The sequence below is a fragment of the Poecile atricapillus genome, chromosome 3, assembly GCF_030490865.1.
Source record: "Poecile atricapillus isolate bPoeAtr1 chromosome 3, bPoeAtr1.hap1, whole genome shotgun sequence".
Lineage (NCBI taxonomy): Eukaryota > Metazoa > Chordata > Aves > Passeriformes > Paridae > Poecile > Poecile atricapillus.
This window is the reverse complement of record NC_081251.1, coordinates 107,415,569-107,427,277: the sequence shown is the minus strand read 5'-3', so window position 1 is coordinate 107,427,277 and position 11,709 is coordinate 107,415,569. Positions and strand designations below refer to the sequence as shown.

General features: G+C 43.8%; 1 protein-coding gene across 1 annotated transcript in view; it reads right to left on the bottom strand.

Annotated features, from left to right (window-relative positions):
* Nucleotides 1–488: 488 nt before the first annotated feature.
* SLC1A4 (solute carrier family 1 member 4) overlaps nt 489–11,709 on the bottom strand; it is a 34,189-nt gene continuing 22,968 nt past the window's right edge. The window contains exon 8 of the mRNA XM_058835314.1: nt 489–10,180. Within this exon, the coding sequence (XP_058691297.1) occupies nt 9,946–10,180 (235 nt within the window). The 3' untranslated portion in view covers nt 489–9,945. The remainder of the gene's footprint in view (nt 10,181–11,709) is intronic.

Sequence of the window (11,709 nt, the reverse complement as noted above, 5' to 3'; positions counted from 1 at the left end):
AGCAGCACACTGCTTGGATGGGCTGTGTGGCAAATCTAAAATTACCCTGAACTTACCAGCCTGGCTGCCTATTGGAAAGCATTTCCTAATGATTACTCTCAATCCTTCTCCATGGAACAAAGTCAGCTGGCTTGGCAGAAGGGCAGCAGGAGTGTCTGTCAGCCCTTCCACCCCACCACTGCATAACCTCCAATCCAGGCTCTCCCAAAGGCCCTTTAGAGCCCAGTACCTGTGCAGAGGGCTTGGAGAAATGCCAGCAGGGAAAGGTTTAAACACTGACAATCAGTGACACCAGCATGCCAGCAAAGGGCAGGGTCTGGGAAAGTGGAACCAAACACCAAACTGCACAATTCCCATCCAGGGGCATTTCCAAAGGAGTCTTTGCTCAGGTGGCACAGCCTGGTCCAGCAGGATGTCCCACTGCCTGTGCAAGGCTGATCCAAATAAAAGCCCAGATGTTCTCCAAACAAAGATGGAAACATGGATTCTGTTTGGGGTGGTGTTTATTTTAGTTTGAGAAGCTACACAAAGAGAGAACAAATATACATTTCCATGAGAGAAGGGAAAAAAAAAAGAGTATCCCATTGTGTCACCCTCTTAATACGACCAACCATCCCAACCCGAGCCACAGGACTGGCTGCTCCCCAGGTAGGCAGGGAGCTCTTACTCCAAAGGGTACAGCACACAACAAACATCTGTAACATCTGCCCTAGGGTCACACACCCCCAGACACAGCAGTATGGTCTTTTTTTTTGCATATGTGCATGTACCTTTGTTTTTGGGAGACAGCAGAAAGGCTGATGCAGAGTCACATGGGTGAAACCCACAGCTTTAAAAGAGGAACAGCACAAAAGGATGCACAAAAGGATCAACACACCCACATGGCACAGACACTTCCTCAATGGAGTGGTTACTCTAAGCACAAGGTTCTAACCTGAAGGCAGATACCTTTGTATCAGTGATACTGGATTGTACTGGAGTGGATGACAGTGAATTTCAAAGTTCATCTTTCTTTTTATTAAAGTAATTAATCAAATGGTTTAGCATATAAAAATACAATAATCCTCCCTCCTAATTAGAGCAATTTGTGTTCAGGTAGAAAGAAAAGCACACACACACATACACACTGCAGGATTGCTGCCAGAGAGCTCACAGGATAAAGAAAAGAAAACCATTTTCCTTGTCTCACACTAGGACATCACATTCTCCCTCCTGTCTCCAGGGATAATGGAGTCTTTCAGCTTTGGTGCATAGTAATATTGAAAGCCAAACAGCAACTTGGAATTTGTCCTGAAGAGAATCAGGACAAGGCACCTTTAAGGATAATAAGGCAGAAGGGGACTCCTCATGTGCAGGGGTGGTCCTGCTATCCCTGAATCTGAGGGATTAATCAAAGTCTAATCAAAGTCTTCACCCTCACGGAGCGTGAGTCAGTCTCAGTTTGCTGTAACCAAGAAGCAGTTCAGGAGCAGAGGTTTGCTCAGGTACTTGCAGTGCTACACATGGCCTCCATCCCATACAGCACCGCCTTACGAGAGTGCAGCCAGGATAGTAACTGAGGATGTCTAAATAAGAATGCGTTCTTAAAAGAATGGAATTCTCATGGATGGCAAATACATCACCTCCACAGTGGCCTTCAGGGAAGACAAGTCAACAGAACATCTGCTGTGGAGCAGAGCAAGGAGGCAGTGATGGCTGGGCCACCTTGGTCATAATTATTTGACTAATTAAGTGTAAAATGTCATTAAAGTATTGCTTTAATGAAGCAGGGTCTGTTCAGTCCAGACACTCTCCAAAGCTGAAACCACATCTTTGTCCCCTCCTAAAGGACAGGAAACACTCCCTGTCCTCACATGGGGTCAGAATATCTTTAAGTTTGATCTATGTACTATAGGAGCCTGATCCTGCTGGGATCTGGGCAGACTCCAAGGAACACAACAGTCTCTGCAGGAGGGATATGCAGAAGGTAAACTGAACAAAACATGAGGAAGTTGCCTTCTGCATCAACACCAACCACTAGGAAAACACTTTTTTATTAGAGGCACCACATCATAAGAATAAGTAAAATACCTTTAGTTACAGCAAAGAAGTTTTAAAAACATTGCTTTACTGCTGCTTTGCTGATAATGATCATCTTTAAAGGCCCAGACCATTCCTCTATGCTGCTATGGAGGTATCTCCATCAGAAATCCAGAAACCATGGAAAGCTCAGGAAATTACATCAATGCACATCAGTGAAGGCTGTGCCTGTCCTTTTAGTGGCATTCCTTCTGGTTCTTATAAAGCTACAATCCAAACCAGTTAATATCTGGAGTATTTTTTTATGGTTAAGCACAACTCTTTCTGTGGGATTCAGATGTATAAACAATTCCTTGAGAGTAGAGTTCCCTTAGTAATTTCTTTCTGCAACATGTAACTACAATTAAGTTGCAGGCACATGCCATATGCAGTTTAGTTTCAGTTACTAAATACATGCTTGGCAAGGAAGAGCATTACTTTCTCAGTGTTGTTTTACCAGAAGGAGCAAGTGAAAGCTATCCTAAGGAACATCTAATACCAAATTTCTTGGTCTCTGTGGCTTAAAACCACACCGTTAACTTTGCATTACAACAGAGTTGGCTCAAAATCCATTTCTCCATGCTGGGTCCTGTTGCCTTGCAAGCAACATTTGTGGCCTTGGGAGACAAGTATAAATATTTCTTGAGCAGGATTTTACATAAGAGCTGTTGGCCTGTTGAAATGTCCACAGTCCTCACCTCCTGCTGGCACCAAGATCTGAGGTTAAGTACAAATGAGATTTCATAACTGTTAAGGATGATGCATCTGCTGACACTGAGATATAATCTGATAAGTAACCACACTGTGAACTCTTGAATAAAAGATATTTTTTCTTTTCCTCTTAAAATCCGTACAGAATCAAATATATTTATAAACCCTCAGATGTGGATTTTTTTAAGGAGGTGATAATTGTTAGCTAACAATGAACCTGGCTTTGGGACTCAGAATCTGCTCCTAGCTGGCTTGGCAACTTTTCATGTGACTCAAGAGAGAGTTCTTTCACCTTTTTCTGTATTCATTCACTTGTGCAGCTGTGAACTGATGCCTGCTGGTCACAAATGTCTGTAAAGACCCCATGCAGAGAATAAATTCTGTGTTAACATTAACTTCCCAAGACAGTGCTCAGATGTGAAGATCTACGGGAGCCAAATAAGGCTCTTGATCACTTATTGTCAGAGTTAAAATATTCAGGGGCAACTGTCTCAATGTGTTGCCCAATGCCTGGAAAAAGTTTTAGATCATTTGTCAAACCCTTTTCCCTCCTGCCAGAAACTGAAGCAGCAAGTGAGCATGGCTTTCATCAATATGCTCCCACAGATAACAAGTTGGTCTTTGTCCTCGGAGAATAATGGTCTCCACGCATTTATCTGAGGAGCATTTGTCCTAGCTATCCTGCAAGGAGGAATGTGGGTCAATCCCTGATCCAGAACTGTACTGCTGTTCCTCTGGTCATGGCCAGCAGCCAGCAGCAGCTTATCAGAGCTCCACGCTGGCCCTCTGCATGCTGCCTTGCTGCACTTCAGAAACTTCAGCACTCCTGCCTCTCCCTGCAAATCCCGCCCAAGCAGCAGGCAGGGATTTGCGTTGTCTCTGCTACATGCCAGACAAATGCCTGCAGCCTCTTTGATCCTATCCATATCAAAATGCCAAGGAAAGATGCTTCTTTATCCTCTTGCTTACCCTGTCTTCTGTGATGGCGCCCCTGCAGCCTTCCAGCCCTTCCTTCTTTTTCTCCACCTTTGTCACTCATACTGACAACAAGACAACTTGTTCTTTGAGTTGAAAAGCTCTTTCTCCCACTGAAACTAGTCAGGAACTAAGCTGTCAAGACTCCCAGTTTAGATGTTGAATCCATGGTGATGTCTGGTAATTTACCTGAGCCTAAGCTTTCATGGCTTGTCAGGTGGAGATGGAAGGAAGCAGAAGATAGAATAGGGCACTGTGTTGTCCTTGACTAAGTCACATCCATTTTCTGAACTGCACCTCACACTGACACTAGCTCCCCTGCTCCCCCTGAATTAGCCCAGAAAATGCATCCACCTGATCTCTTTTCCATCAGTCATTCCTCCTCTAGCACAATGCAACTCTGCATACTTTCATTATTTGATTCCTTTCAGATTTTTGAGAAGTTCATTACTCTTCAAGCTTTACTGTTCTGTGTCTTAAGAGTGCTTTCCAAACATTGCAACTATCTTCCACACTATGGCCTGTGAGAGACACGTTAATATCTGTAAACCTGATTTACAGAAAAGGAAGCACAGGTATAGGACTAATGCAATCTGCCTAATTCTGTGCTGTTCATCTGTCACCAGATCAGTCATTACAGGCAGCTCTGTGATCATGAACTGCCAAGGCTCTCTTAAATCAATCTAGATGTGACAATTTTTCTTTGGTGAAAGTTTGTATGTTGGTCTTTTGACTTGGTACCTGAGGCCCATGGCTCACTGCCTGTGGGAGGGTCAGGATTAAAAATTATCATTTCCAACAGGATGATCCTTTACATTGGCTGCAGAAATGTATTGTGTTAGCAGAGGACCAGAGTGCAGATTTAGCCCGGACTGTTGACCAATGCTGCAAATCGTTGCAGAAGAGGTGGTGGTTTTGTCCCTTTTGTAAGCTGTTGAGGACACAACCTACAACATATGGCTGGGTGGTCAGTCACAGAGACTACAGAGACTCTGACTTGACTGAAAGAAGAATTGCCTAAATACCTCAGATTTCATTGTTCTTGCTGCAAAATAAAGAGGAACCACAGGAGAATAGGAATGGTGACACCGGGTCATGTCCACATCCGGCACCAGCCACAGCAAATGCCCAGGGAAGAGTATGGGAACAGAGCAAGCACCAGGAAAACCTTCCTACCCCTCACACCCTCCCCTCCAATCTCTCACCATCTCTAGCTCAGGGCCACTGCCTCCCCAGGACTAACCAGAAAAGGACAAAGCAGAGACTGTTTCACCAATTGATGTGGTACTTTGGCTGGCTCCACATCTCTGATATCCAAAGGACACAGTCCTGTTTGTCACATCCCAGCAGGGGAAGCCCTGGGATTGGCTCTAGTCCATTCTCAACACAAAAGCCATCCTGACTGCAAGGGACGTCCCCAGAAGAGTTTGAAGTTCTTTGCAATTACCAAGTCCTGTAGTGCAATTACCAACACCAAGACTCAGCTAAAGCTTGTAGGAATACAAGATCTTCACTGAAAATACCCAAGAAGAGTCAAGTCCTGGCACCTTCCACTGCCCACTACAGTTTTTCAGACTACAGCCATATCTCAAAGCACAGAACATGCACCTTTCTCAATGTGAGTGACAGATACTGCTCTGCACTCTCAGAGCAACTCTGAATTACCAAGGCTCACGAACCTCTGCTGAGTTCAGAACAGGAGCAAGGCAGAATACAAAATGGAGCTCTCAAAACTCTCTGCACTCTTCCATTTATTCCTGAGGCACTGAAACATAAAAAGAACATAGAGTATTCCAGGAAACAGGATGACATCAAGCAGTGATGAAGCACAGAGTGAAATGTCATTCCTACAGAAGAAGTAAAAGATGGTTCAAAATGGTCAAAGAAACTTCACTGAAAAAAGGCTTGCAAACTCTTCAATGTTTCATAGAAACATAGAATCCACTGAGTTGGAAGAGACCCATGAGGATCATCAAGTCTAACTCCTGGCCTTGCACAGGACGCCCCAAGAAACACTCCATGTGATTTCCGTATCTTTCTCTCAAAAGAGAGTAGGACGTGAGCTGAGGAGAGAACTTGTACCTTCCAGAAAAAAAAACAAAAACAAAAGAACAAAAAATCCATCCTAAAATCAAATAGAAAAGTAGTGTTTTGTATTTCTTCTATTTAAGAGGAACTTCATTCCTCTTAAAAAAAACCAAAAAACACAATTGACTAAAGGTTTCCAACTTACAGTTGTATCAGGAGAACAGAAATCAGAAATGTATGTCCAGTCAAGAGACATTGGAGTTAAGTACCACACTTGGCACCAGATTTGTGGAGTGCCTGGCTAAGAGCAGAGCAGAGCAGGTACCCCTGGCTGCACCTGCAAGGCTCCTGGAGCCTTCTCAGCTCACAGCCTCCTGGAACAGGAAGCTCCCAGTGTAACACATTTACACTGCAGGTCAAGAACAGCATCTCAAATGCATATCCCTCAACTGCCCCCTCATTTTTCTCTCAGTGGCCTTTCTTGAAGACCCTGACCATTTAAACCAAATGGCAAGTCTTCTATTTCATCAGGCTTTCCACTAGGATGCACACTGTTACAGTGGCAGTGGTTGGAATGTGTAATTTTTTACAGACTGAAAGAAAGAGGGCAATATTGGATCCCTCATATTCCTACCTTAAGAAAACAATCCAGGTAGAGAGTTCTAGAATGCATCACAGCTATTGTGAGGAATGGGAACAACACAAAAAAAAATAAGAAATGTAAATTCTGACACAAATGATAAAAAAATGGCCAAGAAGATATTCTGACAAGCAGCACCCTGCTTCCATAGATCCCTCTTGTTCTGCACAAACAACAAAAGAACTGGCATATTTTTAAGTCTAAAGTAAAGCTCCTGTAAAACTACAGATTTCTGGCAGGTTAAGAGCTGAATACTCATGGTTCATATAAATCCTATGATATCTGTTTCCAAGAGAAGGAATGTCAGATTTCCTTGATTAAATTCCTGCTATGAGAATGATCTGACCTCCTTAAATCCAACTGCTCTAACAAGCTTTACCTGGGACTAGACATTCACACTGATGCAAAACATGGCAATCCACTAGTGGGGACTGGGAGAAGTGTTCAGTGAAGACTCTGAGCTTTTGCATTGCTATTGGAAAATACTAATACTGGGGTATTTGCTTTAATTTCCCATTTCCTGGGATCCCCTGTCAGGAACAATGTGCCACAGCTTATAGGATGCTGCTAACAAAGAAAAGGCACGCTCTGGCTGCAGCACCATAGAGAAGAAGGATCAGATGGCAATGCCAAAGTGCTGCCTTGCAAGGAAGCCCAGCCTTTGGGTTTGCCCAGGGCAGTGCTTTTACCTGTGGGTAAAAAAAAAAAAAAAAAAAAATTGAGATGTCTTCTTCTCTGAAATGGTGCTGTGATGCCTCATGAATTGTTTAGTGCTGCTCTCAAGTCCTGATCCTAGCTGCATGTGTCACATGCAGGGAGAGAATCACAGAACCACAGAACGTTGAGGGGTTGGAAAGGACTTTAAATATCACTCAGTTCCAATCTCCCTGAAATGTGCAAGGACATCTCCCACCAGACCAGGTTACTCAAGGCCTTATCCAGCCTGGCTTGGAACACTGTCAGGGTTGGGGTATCCACAACCTCCCTGGGCAGCCTGTTCCAGTGTCTCACCACCCCCACAGTAAAAAAAAAAAAATTAATATCTAGCCTAAATTTCATCTCTTAGTTTGTACCCACTGCTCTTTGTCCCATCACTACAGTTCTTGACAAAGTCCCTCTCTGGCTTCCCTGTAGGTCCCTTCAGATACTGCAAGGTTGCAGTGCAACCTTCTCTTCTCTGGGCTGAACAGCCCCCACTCTGAGAGCCTGTATTTGCAGTGGACGTGGTCCCATCCTCTTTGTGGCCCTCCTCTGGACTTGCTCCAACAGTTCCACATCCTTATGTTGGGAACACCAGAACTGTACACAGTATTCCAGGGGGTCTCACAAAAGCACAGGAGATAAACATCTGATGAGGGATAAAATGCAACTACAGAACACAGCCCACAGGGGACAGTCAGGATTTTCAGTTTCCTTGAGACATCCATATACTATTTTAAAATCAAAGTACCTGGTGTTTTGGTGCACTTAGATATTTCAAAGAGATATTTAGACTTAAAAATGTGCTTTTGGTTTCCTGAGTTGAAAGGAGTCGGGATGATTCTAACAGGAAGAAATGCAAAGTTGATCTGTTGGGCAAAAGACATCCCTACAGAATTGTGTTTGTCTCCTTCCATTTTGAAGATAAGCCAAGGAATGACAACATTTTGTGGACATGATTAAAAATAAACTGGTTAAAAAGAAACTCCACCTGCAGTTTCCCAGTGGGCTGACTAATCCTTTCCTACTTGGATTGCCTGCATGGCTCCAGTGCACAGCCAGTCATGATGCACTCACTGCACTCTCCTTCAGGGGTGGACATATCTCTGAGCATCTTTCTGCAAAATTCATTGTGTCCCTTTACCAGAAGGGATGCTTTGCAAAGGAAGGTTTGCTGCTATGCAATTGGAATTGCCTCTTCCTAGTGCTGGTATCTTTCCAAGATAGATTCCTCTGAAGCAAGACAGGAGCAAGAAAAAAGGAGACTTTAGCATTACTTTATATCAAAGCTAAAAGTCAATATATATTGCTGAATTAACAGTGTGGAGATGGACCATATGCAATCTCTTGTTGAAGTAGCCAAGGGAAAACATCACAAGTCCAAGCAAATCTTGGCCTGTGCAGTCATAATTTTAACTATTAGCTTCCAAAGAGCCAAGATAAATCAACAAGATCTTTGCAATGAGTTTGCCAGACTCTGTTCAGGTTTGGGATGTAAATTCAGGAAGGACACTGTAAAGGCAAAAAGGAGGAATAAGAATCCAGAAGCACAGGGCTGAGCCTTAAGCAAAGGTTACCATCTGCCATTAAAGCATTACCCTGGCTCAGCACTACCCACAACTACTAGAAGTAAATTGCTGCCAGAAGAACATTTATGGCAGGACTAAACTCCTAGCAGGAACAGGTAGCCAGCTCCCACACAGAGATCACTGGGATTATAAACTCACCTCTTCTCTTCCCTTTTCAAGCCAAGACTCAGACTTGCCCATCATTAGTTTCCACATGATGTGTGCTCAGAATTTTTCCTCCCCTATTCAATTTAGCTGGAAGAGAATATGACTAAAACTGTTTGGATTGACCCATTAAATAAACATGAACAAGACAGGGTGTGCTAACAGAGGATCTTGTTTTCATGAAGGGAACTGACGTCTGCATCTATGGATGTTGTCACAGGCAAACCTCTTTCAGACATACTAAGGCTGGAACAGACTCTACATTTTTTTCAGCCCTAAAGGGTTTACTTGAACAAAATTTGTGCTTCCTCTGAGTTTTTTTCTTAACAGCTTGGTTAGAGGAAAGGAGGAAACCAATCCTTGATCTGCACGAACATCTCTGTTTGGTCCCACAGTTTGGGAGTTATTCACCAAAAGGTAGGAAAGCTGCTATGAGCTGCAATGAAATGGGAGAATGAAGTCCCTATAAGCTATTAATTTAGGTATGAAAAAAAAAAAGCATTAAAAATAGAAAACAGCTGGTTTTAAGGACATGTTCAATGTTTTTAATGGATCGGAGAACATGAGAGGAAGGGGAGTGGGAGAAAAATGTTGCTTCATATCATGGCTGTAATGGTCAGTGTTTCCAGGCTAGAAAACAAATTTAAGCAACATTTTTACCCACTCTGGAGTTTCTAGACTGCTTCTCCATTCAAACAGCAGCAAAAATAAGCTTACTAATTTTTCCCTACAATAAGCACATACTGGGTATGTCTACCTTCCTACCTTCAACCCATCTGAGCCTTCACTAATGGAAGTCTTGTTACACCAGAAGCCTCAATGGCAGTTCTCACATACATGTACACAAGTGTGCACGCGCAACACGTATACATGTACACACACAAACTATCAAAATACTATTATAAAGCGAGTGTTCCTTCTCAGCACCCCTTCTCCGTCCACCCCACCTCCCTCCCCTTCCCCAGGCCAGCATATTTCAAAACAGACTGGAACTGAGCACTTCCAAGAGCCATCCAGCCCCTGGTCGCACTGCAAACGTCTGGGTGCGTTGGTAAGTCCCTGGGCCACTTCTAGGACTGGTCTTGATGAGCGGCCTCGAGTTCACAATACTGATTCCTTGGATTCAGGGTCTGCTGTGCTGCTTGTGTTGGAGACTGGGTTTTTGTGGGTTACCAAAGGTGACGTTTCCGCTTCAGACTTGCTGTTAGCAACTGCTTCTACGGTGACTTCCTTTAGCTCCTGCTCTCTCTCTTTCTTGTCTTTTTCGTTCAGGTAATTAAGGATGCCCGCTCCCAGGGCATCCCCTTCCACATTGACAACTGTGGTGGTTCGGTCCCTGGTGAAGATCAGAAACAAAAACCAAAGCAGCAGGCTTTTAGTTTTAAGAGAGTTACAACACAGTAAGGGGGGCTGATTCACCCCTGCTGAACCACTAACATTAGTGGAGCTAGACAAGGGAGATGTAGTTATCACAGGTGCTTTCCATAGAAGTCTCATCACTATTTCAGAACTAAAAATGTGTGCCAGAGCAGGTTTAAGGTCTATCTAAGGTCTGTTACTATCAGCTGGTTCTGGTCTCTCTGTGGGTTGCAGCAAAGGTACAACTCTTTCTCAGGCATCCTGCTTTTCACAAGTCATCTCCTTCCTCTTCCCTTTCTCCAGGCCAGCATTTTTCAAATGCATGTTCAGAGCAGGAACTTACTTCAGGCTTATCCAGAAAGTGACTCAGAGCGTCCAGCTCTCTTTTTTAACCACTGTGACTGGTATCTTAATCCAAGCACCTACCTAAGGGATCCTTCCAAAAGGAGGTAGAATGACTTGTGTTGTCTGCATTCATTGCCCATAGCACCTGCCCTAATTTTTGGTCCTACAATACAAAACTAGTGTGCCAGGGGTAGTGGAAGAGATTTATGGGTCATAAAGATGAACAATGTTTTCATGTGGCTTTTGAGACTTGCTAGTCATTCTGCAGCCTAACTTTAACAGAGGCTCAACTTGTAGTTGTGGTCCTCTCTGGTAATTAAACAGCTGTCATTAAAGCAAGACATGGGACTCCTTCCCCCTTTTGTTACCACAAGGCTGAGCTCCTTGACTAGAAACTGTTGACCACAGAGGGATGCTACCTATTTTAAAAGGAAGGCAACCAGCACAACACAGGCTGAGAGCAGCCTAGATGAAAGGAAGGGCATGTTTTTCACTCTTGTTTCACTCTTGCCTCAAAGCACTTGCAAGTACTGCTGTGGAATGCCCAGCCACTACTGTACTTCCTTAGAAAGACAGGATAAAAAGGTCTAGCCACTGCTTTGCCTGTACCTGCTGTCCTCTGGAGGTGGCTGATCCCCAGGAGGTTACAGTAAGAAAGAGTATGATGACCCTAAGGAAGCTTGGGTTAGGAATATGTTAGGAATATGTTCCACAGACACATGCTGTATGGGAAGGGAAAGTAATACAGCTGCCACCTTCTCCAGTCTCTGAAATTCAAGGGTATCCTCAGGCATTCTAATTTCCACATCTGCTGTGGGAATGCACCATCTATACAGAGGCTGATGTTTCCAAAAAGCAATGCTGATGGATTAGGTGCAGTTTAAACCAGGAACTGCCCAGTAACCCATCAACTGGAAACAAATTACCTAAGCAGGATTCACTTGACCCAATCTGACCTCTTACTTCTTTCCCAGAGGACAAAAAGCAAAGGTGGTAATACTGCCTACTAAACTTGTGGCTCTCAGCAGCATGTTCCAGCCACAACACTGCTCACAGCAGTGACAAGTGCCACAAATCCTCCGTGCTCCTGCCCTGCCAATGGACAGCACCCCTCTATGACATCTGTGTTAGTGCTTTCATCAGTCTTGAAACTATATAAGA